The sequence below is a fragment of the Notamacropus eugenii genome, chromosome 6 (assembly GCF_028372415.1).
Source record: "Notamacropus eugenii isolate mMacEug1 chromosome 6, mMacEug1.pri_v2, whole genome shotgun sequence".
NCBI lineage: Eukaryota > Metazoa > Chordata > Mammalia > Diprotodontia > Macropodidae > Notamacropus > Notamacropus eugenii.
In genome coordinates, this window is record NC_092877.1 from 388600489 (window position 1) to 388619035 (window position 18547).

General features: G+C 49.0%; 1 protein-coding gene across 1 annotated transcript in view; it reads left to right on the forward strand.

Annotated features, from left to right (window-relative positions):
• The window catches only part of PITPNM3 (PITPNM family member 3), a 103148-nt gene that overhangs the window by 12526 nt on the left and 72075 nt on the right, over positions 1–18547 (forward strand). Inside the window, exon 2 of the mRNA XM_072619049.1 lies at positions 8399–8494. Coding sequence (XP_072475150.1) covers positions 8399–8494 — 96 coding nt within the window. The remainder of the gene's footprint in view (positions 1–8398; positions 8495–18547) is intronic.

Below are 18547 nucleotides of genomic sequence, written 5' to 3' on the forward strand. Positions count from 1 at the left end.
TATATTTTTTGACCATTTATTGATTGGTGAATGGCTATTCATTTTTTTTTTTTTACTTATATTGGATATCAAACCCTTATCAGAGACAGTTGATACGACTATTTTTTTCCCCATTCAACCACTTTCCTTCATATCCTAGATACATGATTTTTGCCTTTGCAGGAACTTTTCAGTTATGTGTAATCAAGGTTATCAGTTTTCTCTTTTGTAATTGCCTCTATCTCTCGTTTGGATAAAAATCCACTTCTTACCCATACCTGTAAGAGGTCCATGATCTGTTCCTCTTCTAATTTTTCAGTAGTCTCATCTCTAATGCTGAGGTCATGTATCCACTTAGAATGTATTGTAGAGTGCGGTGTAAGGGTGTTGGCTTGAGCCTAATTTCTGCCAGATTGTTTGCCAGTTTTCCCAGCAGTTTTTTTTTTAACTCAAACAATGAGTTTTCCCCATGTTTTCCACTTTATCAAACAATGGGCAATTGGGTTCTATTATTTCTGAGTCTCCTTTGTCTAATCTGCTCAATTGATGGCTTCTGCTTTGTAATATAGTTTGAGATCTGGAAGTGCTATTCCTTCTTCATCCTTACTCCTTTTCATCATTTCCCTTGATATTCTAGATCTTTTGTCTTTCCAAATGAATTGTTATTATTTTATCAAGTTTGGTAAAGTATCTCCTTGGTAATTTGATTGGTATGGCATGAAAAGTGTAAATTAATTTTGTTATATTGGCTCGACCTATCCATAAGCATCGAATATTCCTCCAGTGACTGTGTTGTCCTTTATTTCTTTATGGAGTGCTTTGTAATGGAATCTATACAAGGTTCCAGCCTTATCATTGATGTGAATCTGCTGTTTTCAGATTTGCCAGTGACTCTTAGTTGCCCAGCCTGATGATCATTTCTCAGTCGGGATCATCTCTGACCTCTGTGCAGCACCTGACCTTGATGACTGCCCTAATTCCCTCCTCTTTCTTTGGCTTTTCCTCCGTCTGCTCTAGTCACTCATTAGCTGCTGCCTACGTGTGGCTCTGTCTGTCCTGGGCCATCATCTTCATCTTTTGTAGTTTTCAACATTTACTTCTATAAGATTTTAAGTTCTAAATTTCCCCCTCTCCCCTCCTCAAGAGGGCATGCAATCTTACATAGGCTATACATGTACAATCATATTAAACATGTTTTCACATTAGTTGTGATGTGAAAGAAAAATCAGAACAAAAGGGAAAAAACAAACAGAGGAAAGAAAATAGTACGCTTCAATCTGCATTCGGACTCCATAGCTCTCTGAATGTGGATGCATTTTCCATCAGGAGACGTTGGGAGCTGTCTTAGATCCTTGGATTGCTGAGAAGAGCCAAGTCTGTCAAAGGTTATCGTAGCACCATGTGGCTGTCACTGGGTGCCATATTCTCCTGTTTCTGCTCTCTTCTTCTTCTTCTTCTTCTTCTTCTTCTTCTTCTTCTTCTTCTTCTTCTCTCTCTCTCTCTCTCTCTCTCTCTCTCTCTCTCTCTCTCTCTCTCTCTCTCTCTCTCTCTCTCTCTCTCTCTCTCTTGTTTTTACAAGGGTAAAACTCCTTTAGACTTTATTTGATTCTAGGCACAAGTCATATCTGATAGCCAGTCATGTTGTCACATGGTATCAAAAGCAAGAATCAGGACTAACCAAGTGGGGAAATTCCTTTTCAGAAAAGAAATAGCACAATGGAGAAGTAAAGGCAAGAGGATCCTCTTTTAGGCCATACCATGGTTGTCCTCAAAACTCTTCCCAGACACAGACATCCACCTCTAGCAGTTTCCAGGCTGTAGCACGTCATTTTCTGTTACTGGCTTCATGATAATTCAGACAACTGTCCCTGTAATCAAAGCTCAAAATAATAGAGAAAGAATTTTTATCTTAAATAGCAAAATTTCACTAATCACAACTTAAGGCTTAAACATCTTTTCTGATGTTTCCCTGACAGATAACATTTCATTCATCCTTTATTTATAAATTAAAACTAACCATAGTCTTCAAACATACAGCAAATACCTGATAGTTGACTCATCATTAATATGTTGAAGCTACATCTTTAAATCACTCTATAGTTTCACAATAGCCTGGATTTTCTCCTTTTTTTCCTTGTTAAATAGTTGTTTATTGGAAAAAGTGGGCTGGGGGGGCACTAGATCCACTGGAGAGCAACAATCCCACCCAAATTAGGAGTGATGGGAGAGATGAGCACAAAGCTCTGGGTTCTCAGCCTCCTCCTGGACTGTACGGGATGGCCTGGAGTGTTAGGGCATACCCAGGTGGAAGGCTTTGACTTAAGTTTGTAGGCATGGTTAGAGATAAAGAGAGAGAGAGTCACTGGCTGCAGCTCCTGACTTTCCACTTGGAGTATACTTGCCTGGAGCAGCTTGGCTATTGGCTGCTGTGACCTGCTTAACATATTCCTCTTGGGTAGCCTGGACATTTTCCTTCTTTCCATCCCAGGTCTTGAGGGCAGATGCCTGCAGGGCTCGGCCATGAGAGAAGGTCAGTGCCCATGGCTTGTGCAGGGTGCGGGTACTGATAGCACTGAGGTGGATGGAGGCATCCTCTTCACTCTGACCCCCAGAGAGGAAGGTGATACCAGTGACTGCAGGGGGCACTGTCCGGTGAAGGGCAGGTACTGTTGTCATTGCAGTCTCCTCATGTGAATATTTCTAGGTACAGGCATGGCCAGGGTGACCATGTTAGGCTTCATCTGCTCACTTCTTTCAGCATCAGTTCATCTAAATCTTTCCAAGTTTTTCTGAAGTTGGCTTGTTCACCATTTCTTATGGCACAATAGTATTCCGTTACATTCGTATACCACAACCTGTTCAGCCATTCTCCAATGGATGGGCATCCCCTCAATTTCCAGTTCTTTGCCACCACAAAAAGAGCTGCTATAAATATTTTTGTACATGTGGGTCCTTTTTCCAATTGTATGACCTTTTTTGGATACAGCCCTAGCAGTGGTATTGCTGGGTCAAAGGGTATGCACGTTTTTATAGCCCTTTGGGCATAGCTCCAAATTGCTCTCCAGAATGGTTGGATCCATCTGGGCCATCTTCTTGATCAGTGCTGTCCCTCTTGCTGATCTCATTGGCTTCTGTGGTTTCAGTCATGACTCTCAGATCTCCTCGTCCAGCTCTAACTTCTCTCCCGACCTCAGCTCCGGTCCCACCTCTCCACCTGCCCGTTGGATATCTCACACTGGATAGACCAGGGACATTTTAAATATAACATGTCTGGGACTGAGCTCATCAACCTCTTCCTCACTTCCCTCTTACTGTTGAAGGCACCTTCATAATCCCAGTCTCCCAGGCTTCCAGCCTCATTATCATTCTTTACATCTCACTCCAACCTCCCAGGGCTTCCAATTTGTTGCCAAATTCTCAGAACACCTTGCCTATAGGCTGCCTTTTTTTCTGGTCACACAGCTACCACCAAGGAATAAAGCTCTGAACCTGGAGTCACGAAGACCTGAGTTCAAATCCAATCTCAGACAAACACTAGCTGTGTGACCCTGGGCAAGTTACATCACCTTTGTCTGCCTCGGTTTCTTCATCTGTAAAATAGGGATAATAACAGCACTTGCCTCCTAAGATTGTTATGAAGATGCAACAAGATACCATTTGTAAAAAGTGCTTAGTATGGTCCCCAGCACACAGTAGGTATGTAACAACTTTATATCTCCTTCCTTCCTCTGCAGTCAATCTAGCCTCCTTCCTCACACAGGCTCCTTGATATTTCATCTCCATGCCTAGAACACCTTCTCTCCTCACTCCAGGGCCCCCTGTGATACAAGGTCTTCTCACACATCCCTGGGACCCTTTCCCAGCCTGGTCGTCCACCTCTTGACCTTCTCTGGCTCATTGATCTTACTCAAAAGTGGTGCCCAGAACAAAGCCCATCCTTCATCCCTGGGTCTGACCAGGGTGGAGGAAAGAGAACTCATCATACCCCTCTTCTTGGCAGGTTCTGGACCTCTCTCTGTGCAGCTGCTGATGTTCTCAGCTTCTGTGGCCTCCTCCAGTCTTGTAGTGAACCCCTAGCCCTACCCTGATCCTGTGCCATTAGAGCTGCTCCCAACAGCCCTTTACACTGGCCTCTGTTGACAGATGTCCTTTTGGAGTGAGCCTGGTGGTCCAGCCCATTCCTGCCTGACACATTCCCTGGGTCAGCTCTCCATCCTGGCTTGGTGGCCTCTATCAGCTGGCTGAGCAGGTCCTCCATGCCTGCCCCTGCTACCTTATCCTTCAGTGTCAGCTCCTTAAGCTCCTCCTCTAGTTTTTCCTTCTGTCCCGGTGGTCTGGGGTCCATTCTGATCGCCAGATCATTTCTGTCTCTCCCTTGTCTGACTGTTATCGAAATGTTGACATTCAGTCATTTCTATTGTGTCTGACTCTCTGTGACCCTATTTGAGGTTTTCTTGGTGAGGATACTGGAGCACTTTGTTATTTCCTTTTCCAGCTCATTTTACAGATGAGGAAACTGAGGCAAACAGGGTGAAGTGATTTGCCCAGCTAGTGTCTGAGGTTGAATTTGAACTCTGACTCCAGGCCTGGCACTCTTATCTGCTTGGCTCCTAGCTGTACAAAGACTCTCATGTTTCCTTCTTTTCTCCCTCTCAGGTTCCTGGACATCGCTATCCTGCCCACCCTTTACCCCCTTTAAGCAATCCTACTTCATCCAGAGCCATCGGTGAGGTCCATTGGCCTCCTTGTGTGCAGACAGCTTGGCTCCCTTTGGGCATCTGTGTGTCCTTGGATTTGTATGTCTTTGGCTCTTGGGACTCATTTCCCCTTCACCTAAGTTCCTTATTCTGTGTCCTTTTGTTGAGAGGATACTGGAGAAATCCCAAGTGAATTAGCCCACGAGGCTCCTCCTGCAAACAGACTGTGTTCCTGGCCCCAGGGGTCAGCCCTGCACAGCCCAGTTATTTTTAGCAGGGAGGGCAGCTGGTTGAGTGACCCACTAGAATTTTGGATTTCTTCTCTTTTGAGCAAGTGGCTCAGATTGGGGCAGGGGTGGGGGAGAGCTGTGCTTCTTTTGAGGAATGGAGGGTGACAGTCTTGGGTCTAGGAGTGTCAGGTGTGAGCTAGCTCAGCTCAGCAGGCAGGGAAACAGGACCACTTTCTTTGGACTTCTCTGCCCAGAGGAGAGATGGGGCTTTCTGGCCCTATGGAAACCTACTTATTGGTTCATGTACAGAACACTGATGGAACTGGCTGGGTGAGGCTGCTGGGCTAGGAGATGGGGAATGGGGCACCTCAGGGAGTTTCTCATCTACTAGATATCTGTGCCCAGCTAACTGCCTGAGTGTGACTCTTCATGAGATAGACAGAGACAGAGACACAGACAGAGGGCCTCAGGGTTACTTCTGGGGCAAGGGAAACAGGCATGGGCACTTCCCAGGGGAGGCAGCCCTGGACTTAGGTCATCGAGTGGGAAAGAGTTTCAGTCATAACAGATAGAGGGGTGGGTATGAGAAAGGCCCTTCGGATCTGGCTACCCTTCGCTCCCAGGGAATCCAAGAAGGGTCTCTCATGGAAGCCGGAGCTGCCAGCCCTCCACAGGGCAGTCTGAGGTTGGCATGTGGTTGTTCCCAGCTTCCTCAGCATTCAGAATCATTGCTCTTCCCGACCATGACTCTGTGTCATATGGCTCTGGAGAGGGATGCCTTCACTCACCTCATGTTGTGGGCAGGAATCTCAGGACTGAGGAATTTGTGCCCCAACAGACACTGGATTTCAGTGGGATCCCGTCAAAGGATGGATGAAATCACAGGTTCTTAGCTTAAAATCTGGTGTTTAGGCCATGCCTGGAAAGGAGATGCATCTCTCTGAAGCAGATGCTTCTGGTCAAGATTCTACCTTCCCCACCCCCACCCACCCCCAGGCTACCAGAGCTGTGCTAGGAGGTTCTGGGTGGGGGCTTTCCTGCTCCTAGCCTCAGTGGGCCTCTGTGCTACCCTCCTGCTACTATCCCTTGCTCAACCCTCTGGGACCAAGCAGTCTAAGCAGCTCCCCCACCTGTGCCTCAACTCCCCGCCCCCACAACCCTTCACTTACTTAGCAAACAGCCATCACATCTCCTGAGTGCCCATGTGTTTCCTCAGATGCTGTGGACTGGAGGGCCTGCCCAGCCTGCCCATCTTCCCCTGGACCTCTCCAGCTTGTCAGCTTTCATTCCACACAAACTCCCAAGCTCCTACTATGAGCCAGGCCCTGTGCTGGGCAATAGAAACAGACAAACAGGAAGTGCTACCCCATTCTGGGAGGCAGGAGAGGTCTCCTCAAGAGGGAATCTAGGAGGGGAGGTTGAGGACAGAGATTGTTGGCAAGGAGTCGTAATCAACAGTAGGAGAGAAAGTGGGCCAACCTCCACACTGGGGAAATACCTCTCCCGAAGGAGAGCTAGACTAGGAGATAGCCTCTCATTTAGAGGGTCTCTCAGGCCAGATGGACAGGCAGATTTGGGGCCATCTGAATGCTGGGTGGACAGCCCAGAAAGGAAAGGAAAGCTAATGGAGAATCAGCTGGGGGTAGGTCTGGATTGGCCCAGGGATGTCTCCTTGGCTCTGGGGGGGCACCATGGTTGTCAGTGACTCAGGTGAGGCATATATAGAAAGATGGGCTGGGCGCACAACCCTGTGACAGGGCAGTTGAGAGATTTGTGTGATCCTGGGGTGGGGGCTGAGGAACTTCAGGATTGCCCCTGATGACTCTGAGGTCTCTAGACCAACTCATTAGGTTTGCATGGACCACTATGCCAATTAGTCAATCTATCAACAATGGATGGTAACCCAATAGAAAATTACTGGGGAAACTGCAGAAAAGATGGCGCCATCCTTCCTCAGTGGGCTGGGTTCAATGAATATGTTATCTAATGGAGCTTGTCTGAGTTTTATGTCCCCTGTGGTCAGCTCAGTTGTTGGCATGCCCCACCAGAGGCGCTTGGCAGGGTGGAGACAAGGTACAAGGTGGGATGGGCAGCCCCTTGTGGGCTAGGAGCTGGCATCCACTCTGAGGGGTCTCTGGGGGCTGGGGGAGTGAGGGGAGGGACAGATGGACAGCTGGACGATGGACAGGCGGGATCCTGTTGTGCCCGGGTACACCAGCTGCCTGGAAATCTCTTCACCCTCCTTCGTCACAACTTTAAAAATATCTCTGTAATTACAGAGCATTACTCACCCAAGGCCTAGTGCACAGACGCCCCGTGGGGTGGGCCTGTCCGCCCACCTGGTGCTCAGTCCTGGCAAGATTCTGTGCCCCACAGTGCCTTGGGGAGGTGAGGGAAAAGGGTCCTATGCTCAAGCTGGCAGCTGGCATTGGGTGCTTCCTTCTTGTGACATGTTGTATTGCCTTCCCCAGATGCTAAGGGTGGCAGTGTGGATGCCCCAGGCCTTAGGGTGGGAGAGTCCAGGGGCACCTGGCTGTGTTCTGGGTGCGATGCTGTGGGGACTGTGGGGAACACTTTGGCCATGCAGAGGCTGCCTGGGGTGCTCTCTGGGGAGGGGGGCTTTCCATGTCTGGAGAGCTGAGCCCTGAATAAGACCAGGGGGACAGTTGTGCTTTGGGCTCAGACTGATGAGATCACATGGGTCCCTTCCCTTCTTTCCTCCCTGCCTTCGTTCAAGGCAGTCCTAGGCAGTGGTCTGGGGCACAGGTGGGATGTGAGCTTGGGCTCTCTGATCAACGGGCCAACTGTTGTTGCTCAGGGATGAAGAGAGCTTAGGCATGGCCTTTGAGGTTGGCTGCATGTGTGACATTTGTCATCTCCACAACCCATGATCCCATTTCACAGATGAGAAGACTGAGGCAGGATTTGAAGCTGGCTCTTGACTCTATAGTAGTCCTTCTCCTGCTGGGCTGTCTAACCTCTGAGAGGCAGTGTGGGGCAGTGGAAAGAGCCCTGAGTTCTGCCCCTTACTAGCTGTGGGAACTACTCTGAGCTTCCAAGTGCCCTCTAGCACCCCCTCCAGCTTTAACCCTGTGGTCCTGGAGTGGAGAGGGAAGAGGTTTTGAGTTCTAGTCCTGCCTCTGTCCCTTGTGACTTTGAACAAGTCTTCATCTCTCTGGGTCTCGATTTCCATCTGTCACATGGGGCTGACCTTGGCACATGGCTGTTTGAGGCTTGATCAAAGTTTGTGTGAGTGAATGTGGAGCAGAAGTATTGGGGGGAGGGGAGGAAGGAGTGGGGAAGGAGAGGAAGAAGAAGAGAGGGAGGGAGAGGGGAGGAGGGGGGGGAGCCAGTGTCCTCACTTATGCTCATGCCCTCCTGACAGCCAGGGGATGAGAGAGTGGGCATGGGGATGATGCTGCAGCCTGCCCCCAGGCCCTCCACGCAGACACCTGGGAGAGGTCCTACCTGACATGCCTCTCTTTCTTTTAGCCGGCTCTCTTCCTTGTGGTGGGGCCCAGTGGCACATACGTGACATCATGAGTGCTGCCGTAGAGAGCTCAGATGAGGAATTCTTTGATGCTAGAGGTGAGTGATGGGGCCCATGCCTCTAAGCCATGGGCTCATCTGGGGGAGCATTTGGGATCCTGTTAGTTTTGGGGGTCTGGTGATGGCTAGGAGCTGGTCCCAAGCTGGGGGAGGTACCTGCTCACTGCACTGGCAGGAAGACCTGAGTTTGAATCCTGCCTCAGACCATCTCTCAGCCTCAATATCCTCCTTTGTAAAGATGGGACAATCATATTACCTCTCTGCCAAGACTGTCATGAGGATCCCACGAGATAAAGGGAGAATGCTTTGCCAATCTTAAAGGATGCCATCTCTGCTCTCGTTGTTATTATCTGAAGAGAGGGATAGGGACACCAGGAACTGAACCCTGGGGAACCCACTGGTGTGAATTCTGTTCCAGGCTAAGTGCAGTCACCTTCCCTTTCCCCTCTGTCCTATGAGTGCCCAGGACAGATGGCAAGAGCAAGGGATTGATAGATGGAAGGAGAGACAGATGGAGGGATGGATGGAAGGAGGTAAGGAGGGACAGAGGGATAGAAGAGACAGAAGGAAGGATAGGAGGGATGAATGGATGGATGGATGGATGGATGGAGGGATGGAAGGCTCTGGGCTATACCCTGTGGGCAGCCGGGGCCTCCAAGCCTTGCTGGAGAATCGGGTTTGAGCTTGGGAGCAGGACTTCTCCATAGCAACGAGCACACAATGTGACAGAATGAGCTTCAACATTTTGATGCTTGAGAGCTTTTTTTTTTTTTTTAAACGTACGTTTGCAGGTAGGCAGGGCTTAGCGCTGTTGGTGTTACACCAATGGCTGGCGCTGTATTACTGGTGGAGGCGCTGAGGTGGACCATGCGCGATGTGCAGTCGCTCCCTGACCCTGAGCTTGCTGCAGCCTCAGGGCTCTCTGCCGGCATCACTGAGGCCAGGAGGAAGCTTTAAAGGATTTGTTTAAAAAAGAACATAAAAAAAATGGATGAATCCCCTCTTGGTTCCTTCATGGACATGTCTGGATGTGCAAGATGCAGATAGTTCTGAGTAGAGAAGGAGCTGCAGCTGTGGTTTGGGGGAGGGGCACTCAGCAGCTAGTGACTTCCTATGCCTTCGGCATTAGCCTCCCCCACACCTGGGAGCGCCTGTTCAGAGTGGAGGGACACCACGAGGCAGCTCAGGAGGCAGGATGTTTGGAGAGCAGGCCAAGGTCTCCATATGGCCCCAACGCCAGACCATGCGCCAATGGCCTCATTTATACTGAAGCAAAGACCTTGGTGTTCTGGGGAAAGAACTTTCTTTTTTTAAAAAAATCGCTTATTCTCAATTTAGTGAACCAAAGCAGAACCGCAAATAAAGTCCACCAACTGAGCCCACAAACACTGATCATCTGCAGTCTGTGCAGAGAAGGGCAACGTCCTCGCTTTAACCAGAGGCCCTTGGTTCTCTTGCTGGCTGGCTCTGCAATGTGGCTTGGTTTCCTCTGGGCGCTGTCCCAGGTGCTTGCCCCAATCACTCCCATCACAGTCTAAGTGTGCAGAGACTTTTCCTGCTCTGGCTTTCCTCATTCCACACCCTTCCTTTGTCTTCCCAGCTTACTTGGGAGCGTTCCCATTCATCAGTTCTTGTGGAGAAATGAATGAAAAGGTCTTGGTTAATTGCTAGCTGTGGGCGAGCTCTTTGGCCACGAAGATGTCCTCAGGGAGTTTATATTCCACTGAGGGAGATTTGGTTTGAGGCTGCCCAAGTGCTGGTGCCCAGATGCTCAGGGAAGGATGAAAGATGTGCCAGAGTCACGTCAGCCACAGCTCCCTTTTTGGATAAAACTGGACTATTTCCTTTTCTTTCTATTATGGGCAAAGATGCTGTTGCTTCTATCATTCATTTGGGTCTTCTTGAGCCTGTCTCAGGTTTTCTTAGCAGAGATACGACAGCTGTTTGCCATTTCCTTTTCCAGCTCATTTTACAGATGAGGAAACTGAGGCAAACAGGGTGAAGTGACTTGCCCAAGGTCACACAGCTAGTAAGTGCGTGAGGCAAAATTTGAATTCAGGTCTTCCTGACTCCAGGTCCAGCACCCTATGCACTATGGCGCCCCCTAGTGGCCTCTAAAATTCTCTCTCTCTCTCTCTCTCTCTCTCTCTCTCTCTCTCTCTCTCTCCTTAGAGCAGTCTTTTTTTCTCTGGATACCCTCAGATATATATGGTCATGGGTGAGATCTTGGGGGAATTGTGGGATAACTGGTCATTGTCTGATGAAGACTACCTGGGTCTGTGGCTCCACAAAGGGCATCACGATGCCTGTTTCTCCATCAGAGGTGACATGGATAGTTCTTGCCTTTCTTTCCCGCTCAGCAGATGGCAGCCTGTATGTCAGGCTCTTAACTGTACTTTTCTGACTCTTAGAAAGTTTGGACACCATTTCCAAGTGGTCATTGATGGTGGTTCTTCTTGGGCCTGCCAGTTCACGATCTTCACCTGATTTATGGATTGTTCTATGACCAGGAAACAAGACAGCTGGGTTTGTTTGTACCAAAGATTGAGCTACCTTTTCAGGGATTGACCCCATGGGCTATGGCCCCAGAGGACTTGAGCTTCCAGATATTAGAGCTACAAGGATAAAGAAGCCATGGTCCTTCATCTTATCATGCCTTCTAGTGGCAGGGGACAGTAGGCCCAGAGGCCCTAGGAGCCCAGGAGAAGGGCAAAGGCATGTCTATCCCTTCTACTTGGTGGGATGACTGCATGGAGAAGGGAGATGGGCAAATGTTATTTCCATTTGACAGGTGGGGAAAGTGAGTCCCAGAGGGGTTCACAGAATTATTGCCTAATCAGAAATGTAAGCTGCAAGGGACTTTGGAGAATATTTGAACATCTTTTTTTTTTTTTTTTTAGTTTTTCAACATTCACTTCCATAAGATTATGAGTTCCAAATTTTGTCCCCATCTCTCCCCTCCCATCCCCCCAAGATGGTGTGTAATATGTAAAGAAGAATTACAACCAGTGGAAGAAACCACAAGAAAGAAGAAGCAAGCAAAAAAAGAGAGCAAATAAGATGCTTTGATCAGTGTTCAGAAACCACAGTTCTTTCTCTGGGCATCGATGGCACTTTTCATCATGAGTCTTTTGGAATTATCTTAGATGTCTCATTGCTGAGAAGAGCCAAGTCCTCACACACTGTGGCTGTCACTGTTACAATGTTGCTGTTACTGTTACAGTGTTGCTGTTACAGTGTGCAGTGTTGCTGTTACTGTTACAATGTTGCTGTTACTGTTACAGTGTTGCTGTTACTGTGTGCAGCGTTCTCCTGGTTCTGCTCACTTCACTCAGCATCGGTTCATCTAAGTCTTTCCAGGTTTTTCTGAAGTTCACCTGCTCATCATTTCTTACAGCACAATAGTACTCCATTACGTTCATATACCACAGCTTGTTCAGCCATTCCCGAATGGATGGGCATCCCCTCAATTTCAAGTTCTTGACCGCCACAAAAAGAGCTACTATCAATATTTTTGTACATGTGGGTTCTTTTCTCATAAGAATCATCTCTTTCTTATACAGCCCTAGAAGTAGTATTGCTGAGTCAAAGGATATGCACATTTTTATAGTCCTTTGGGCATTTGAACATCTTTTTTTTGCAGATAAGTGACTTGTCCAAGGTCACACAGCATGTCTAGAGCCTGAATCTCCTGACTTCTATGTCTTTTGACATTCTCCAGCCCATACAGTCAATCCAAGAACAAAGTTATTCCAAAGGATTGTCTGATGGCAGCAGGGCCTCATCTTCTGGGTAGGAGAATGTGACTCACTCAGGGAAAGGAGAGGAGGAGAACTCCTCCTGCACCTCTGTAGGAGCAATCATATGGTTCCTATCTCCCAAGGCAACCAGGACTGGTTCTAGGAGATTTGGGGCCAGAATGTGGCTTCCTCTCATTCTTACCACTGGGCCAAGCAGATCAAGACACTGCTGTTTCCCATGATAGCCCTCAAAATCTGAAAACAGCCAGCCTGTCCTTTACCAGGCTCAGTACCCCAAGTCTCTCCCATGGATCTTGTGGAGTATCTCTCCAGTCCTCCCCATCCTCTGGCCTGCTCCCCAAACAGGGCACCTAGAACTGAGCTCAGTGCTCTGGAGAAGGCAGTATGGCCACCTCCCTCACTGTGGACACTAGGCTCGCACCAAGTGTATCCTTGCTTTCCAGATCACAGAGAACCCTAATCCACCAGCAGCCTTTTTTTCAGACTATTATTGGGTGACAGCCCTTCCATCTTGCATTTGTGACATTAAGTTTTTGGAGACAGAATCATAGATTTTAGGGTAGGAAGGAAACTCAGTAGCCACCTGGTCCAATCCATGCCTGACAGAGTCCTCTCAATAGCACACCTCACAATCCTGGTCATCTGGTCTTTAGGTCTTTCCTTGAGTGCCCTTCAGTGAGCTCCTCTGAGGCTCAAACCCATCCCACTGTGGGGCAGTTGTCATCAACAGGCAGTTAAGGCAGCCTCTTTGCAGCCCCCCTCCCCTCACTGCTCAAGGTTCCACCCAGTTGGGCCAAGGTCCCTTCTCCACAGAATGGCCCATCAGAAGCTATTATGGCCCCTGAATCTTCTCTTGCCTTGGGTATTTATTCTCAATAAAAAGTTCATCATTTGATTCCAGCATGCATTCTAGTCTGTCAGGATATTTCTGGATCTTGACTCAGCCAACCTTCTCACTATGCCTGCCTCCCAGATCTCTGTTGTCTACACAGATGATAGTCATGCCATCTGTAGCATTAACCAAGTCATTGATAAAAATGTTGCACAGCACAGGGCCAAAGGAGGGCCCCAGGGTATCTGCCTGCTCTTTTCCAAGGATGAGGTAGGGTTCAGGTGGTCTCTGAGGCCCCTGAAGCTCTGGCCTTGTGTGCCCGGAGCTCCATGGTCTGTGGGCTTGTGAGCATTCAGAGCTGTCCAGCAGAGAGAGAGGTCTGGGGAGGGGATCTACTCCAAACAAGCAGAAATACTCCCTTGAAAGGCAATGTGGGTTCTTTGGCCTGCTGGAGCCCTGGAGCAAGGCTTCCCTTCGGATCTCTAAGGTGCTCTGTGGTTCGTAGGGCCCATGAGGAATAGAGCTTTTCAGTTTCCAATAAACTTCATAGATATGTTCTCACTGGCTATGTCAGTAGCATGAGGTAGACAGTGCAGGCAGGGTTGTGCATCATCTCTGGAGGCCGGTGGGTGCTGGGAGACATTGGGTCATTTGCCACAGCCCCCACCTAGGAGAGGACTAAGTGAGAACCCAACATGGAATTGGTTTTCTGCTTTCCAGTCCATGGCAGTTACTACCTTCCCACATTGCTGGTTGGAAGGAAGCTTCCATTGGAAGGAAGCTTCCTTAGGAAGCTGCTGGGAATGACTCAGGCTTGGGTGTGATGGGGCCAGCTGGTTTATTCTGCTTTGTGAGGGCTTACAGAACTCATATTGTTACTACTACGTGTGCTCAGTGGTTGCTGCACCCAGTTGTTCCTCCCACATCAGAGATGGAAGGTAACATTTCCAGTGGCACCCAAATGCTGCCAAAATCAATCTTGGGGAAAGGAGAGGATGCTTCCTAGGCGGGGATGGAACCATGATGGTGGTCTGGTATCTCATCTGCCAAGGAATGTTGTCCTTGGCCTGGAGAGAACTGGGTGAGAATGACCACTGGGTAGTTACATCTGAAGCTGAGTAAAGGGATGGGAGGAGAGCACTCAGCCGCCTTGAAAAAACTGACAATCTAGATGGCTGAGCCCTCGCTGGGGGTCACTTTTGAAAGCCTGTGGTGCCCAGGAGAGAGGCCAGAGCACAGGCAGGTGGGGCACAAATGTTTCAATTTTCAAAAAAAGGGAGGAGGATGGAATTTGTAAGCCATCAGCCAGTCAGTTTGACTTTGAAAGTTCTAGGATGCAGTTTAAAAGGAGTAGTTCATGATCATCTGGAAAAGAAAAGGAAAGTTACCAAGGGTGCTGGAATGGCTCACCATGGATACATTGTTCTTAAAGAATGTTACATCTTTATTTTACTGGATCACTAGACTGGTACGTCAGGAAATCACTATAGCCAGATGGCATTTCCATAGATTTTTAACAAAGTCCTTGAAAACCGCTGACAGGGCAATGTTATGGAAGTGATGGAGAAATGTGCCAAGGTGGGGAGAAAACTGAGTGTCCCAGGAACTGGTTGAGTGTTCAAACTCATGTAGTTATAGTGATTGTTAATGGCTCAACGTCAGTTTGGTATGGGGTCTCCAACGGAGTGCCCCAGAAATATGTGTCTAAGTCTAGGCTGCTTAACATTTTTATCAACAACTTGGTTCAAGGCATTAGTGCTCTACTTGTTTGTTGATGACAAGAAGCCAGAACACACTGGGCCATGGAGTGAGGGCTTTCAAAGACCTCGACAGATCAGAACACTGGGCTTAGTCTAATGAAATGGTATTTAATAGGGACAAATGCCAGCTTCCCAAATACAAGATGGTGGCCAATGACTTGAGGCAGATCCTATGAAAACTCTCTTGGGGCTTGAATGGATTACTGCCTGAGGATGAGCTCACAGTGGGCTGGGGTAACTTTTTTGACTGAATTGGGAGAGCCACATTACATTCAGGGCCAGGCTTGTGACAGTCCCTCTGTGTAGAAAGGATACTGACAAACTAGTGCCTGGAAGAGACAGCCAGAATGGGAAAGAGCCTGGAGACCAAGAAGTAGGAGGATCAGTTGAGGAAAGTGGGAGAAGAGAAGTAGAGGATGGGAGAAGGTGAGGAGAGAAATGTTGTCTTGATATTTGAAGGGTTTTCATGTAGAGGAAGCATCAGGTTTATTTTTCCCATACATGGGGGTAGAACCAGGTGCAACGAGTGTGAATTATGGAAGAGGCAGCTTGAGGCTGGATGTCAGGAAAACTTCCCCTCTGAGGGAGCTCTCCCAAAGCTGAAGGGGGTGCCCAGGAGGTGGCAGGTTGCAAATCAATCAACTGACCACCATTTATTAGTCATCTGCTATGTGCCAGGCGGCATGCTGCATATGGAGATACAAAGACATGCCAGATGCCCACTCTTCCCAGATGAGTCAGATTGGATACCCCCAAGGGCCCTGCCAGCTCTGGATAACTGGGCTTCTGTGAGTCAAAGAACTCCAGGCTTAGAGGCCCTGAATGGAGCCTTTCAGGAACAACTGAACTGGGCAGAGCTCCTCTCTGGTTGTGCCCAGTGTCTTTCTGTGATGTCCTCTACCACCATCTCCCCCGAAGTCAGTCAGTCCCTTTCTAAAGTTTCAGTGTCTTTAGTTTTGTCCATCTCTCTGTCTGTTCATTCATTCATTCATTCATTCATGAAACTCTTTGAGCTGCCTGAGGACAGCCAGGTTCCTCCCCCTGAATGTGGCTCAGTGGGGAAGGCTGGAGGGAGCAGTTCCTGCCTCTCCTCTTAGCACAGGGGCAGGGGGTGGGGGAGGGGACATGCATATGGAAGATTTGGATAATTTTAGTCATATGTGGCTTTCAAGAGTCAGCCCAGTGGCACCAGGATATGGAGCTGAGAACATCGGAGTTCAGGTATTTTTCCTTTGTAGGCTGTTACTGGACTATCACGCTTGTTGGTTGGCTGACTAAGGGTGGGGTGGTGGTGGTGCTGAGCCCCCTTCTGATGACTCCAGCTCAGGTGCACCCCTGGGCAGCTCTGAGCTCACTAGCTAACCCTTATGTCAGGTAGTCTTGAATCCCTGTGCCCATCTCCCCTGTTAATGGACACTGAGCTATTTGCCTCTAGCAGTGGAGATGGGCAGGGCTTGTGAAGTGGCCATGGGGTGGGTGCTAAGCCCACAGCCAGGACATAGGGTCAGTCTGTGGGTAGTATTGGAGGCAGGTGGAGGAAAAAGAACATTTCTGCTCCCCTCAGTAAGCTCATCCTTGCTCCCCAAATCCTTATTTTTGTTGAGGGAACCTTGGTACCATCCCCCTTGTATCCCTCTCCAAGCCATCCTGGAGTCCTCTCTCCAAGACCCTGACTTGGCACATATATAGGCAGCTGCTGAGTCTGGTCAGTCTGACCTCCACGAACCTCTCACCTCCACTTTTCATTCTCACAGCCACCTCTTAGTTCAGGTGACTTCTCATCTTATCTAAACTGCCCCACTGCAACTGCCTCCTAACCTCCCTTCTGGCTTCCACTCTCCCCTCCCCAATTATCTGTGGAGTTAATAACCCCAAACTTAGGGTGGACCACATCTCCACCCTACTCACAAACCCTGGGTCTCCCTGGTGCTTCTGGAATGCAATACATGGGACTCACCTGGCCATTAAGAGTAGCCTCACCAGTCGAGCTCCAACCTCACTTTCAGAATTCTGTCACAGAGCTGACCACATCCCCTCCATTCCACCCATACACTCTACTGCTAGTCCCTCTACTGGATAGGCCTTCCACCTTGGGCCTGTGTGTGGGCTTCCTCTCCTTCCTAGAAGGCTGTTCCCCTCAGTCTCCCCATTTTAGAGCTTCAGGTACCACCTCCCTCGTGAAGCCTCCCCTGATTGCTGCCCGCATTTCTCTGTGTTCCTCTCCACTGAAGTCAGCGTAGGTTCCTTTTGGCCTGGTGCATTCCTCCTGGAGAGTAAACTCTAGATTGCTCCCAGATTGCTTCCTGGGCAGGGCCTGGGGAATAGTAGGCACCTGACAAAGGCACTTTGAGTCCATTTGAATCAGAAGACTGTGATTGAGTCTCCCCTTATTAGCTCTTTGGTCCTGGGGAATCCATTCATTCCTCCGTGCCTCAGCTTCTTCGTCTATGAAGTGGGGCTAATGAGGCTGTTACTCCCCACCTCCCAGGAGTGCGAACATTGAAGAAGCCCTGGTGGTGGTAGGGAAGGTGATTGGAGCTTCCTAGTGGGTCAGAGGATCCAGCTTGCATCCTGGGGGTTCTGATTCAGGCAGCAGGAGCCAGAGTTGGGCTGGGTTAGAGACTCCTTGGACTGGGGCCAGGAAAGACAAGATCTGCTTTAGACACCAGAGTTTGAGGTGCCTCTGGGACATCCTAATGATGATGCGAAGCAGTGACTGAGACCTTTGGACTGGAGCTCTGAAGTGAGATTAGCCCCGGGTCCGTGGCTTTGACAATCAGGTGCACAGAGAGGCTGATGGCATCCGTGGCAGCCAATGAGATCGCCCAGACAGAAACTGTGTAGAGAAGGGAAAAAGAGCCTCAGGGGCCATGGACTCTCCCCAAGGGCTGGGACAGGGATGGGAACTAGTTCGCCTTTTCTCCTATATTTTGGTCCATTTCTTTTCCTTGATTTCTTGGAAATGTCCAAAACCTTGCCATCCATATGCATGAGAAGACCGGCAGCTGACAACTGCAGAAAGCAGCTCTTCTTCAGGCTGTGGGTTTATGTTCTCCACCTATCTGGCCTTGGGCAGTAAACTGAGGCAGGGCATGCACCTCCTCTCACAGCAGACAGACCAGAGTTTGGTCCAAGTTCAGCTGACAAGTGTTTCTACATGGAAGCCTTGGTCATGGTGCCCCACCTCTCCATCTGCTGCACCTTCCTGCCCACCTTGAAGGGAGATGAAGTGCTCACACGGCAATCCTGGGGAGAGACAAGATGGCCTAAACTAGGGGGTGACCATGAAGGTGGAGAGAGGCCATGTAGCAGGGTCCCTGATTGGCTGGAGGAGAGAGCATGCTTGGGGAAGCAGCTTTGCTAGCCCAGGAAAAGGCTAGCAAAAGGCAGTGGTCCAAAGTGCCTTCTTCCCTCAGGTTGTCTCCCCTGTCACCTCGTCTGAGTCCCTCCAATGGACAGAGAAGTAAAGTAGCTTGCTCAAAGTCACACAGTTGAATGGGGTAAACCCAGCACCTGCTGTGTCCTAGCCCTGGGAATTATCTGGGAGACCATATTTCCCCTGATAATAACCCACTGCCTCTGGGTGTCAGTGTCTTGTCAAGATACCCACTTTGTAATGGTAGATAGAAACCATGGGGAGAAATAATGAAAAGCAGTATTTCTCAGAATCTCAGACTCTCAGAGAAGACAGGGCCTCAGGATCATCTTTGTCCCCCAGGACAGCACAAGAATTGCATAG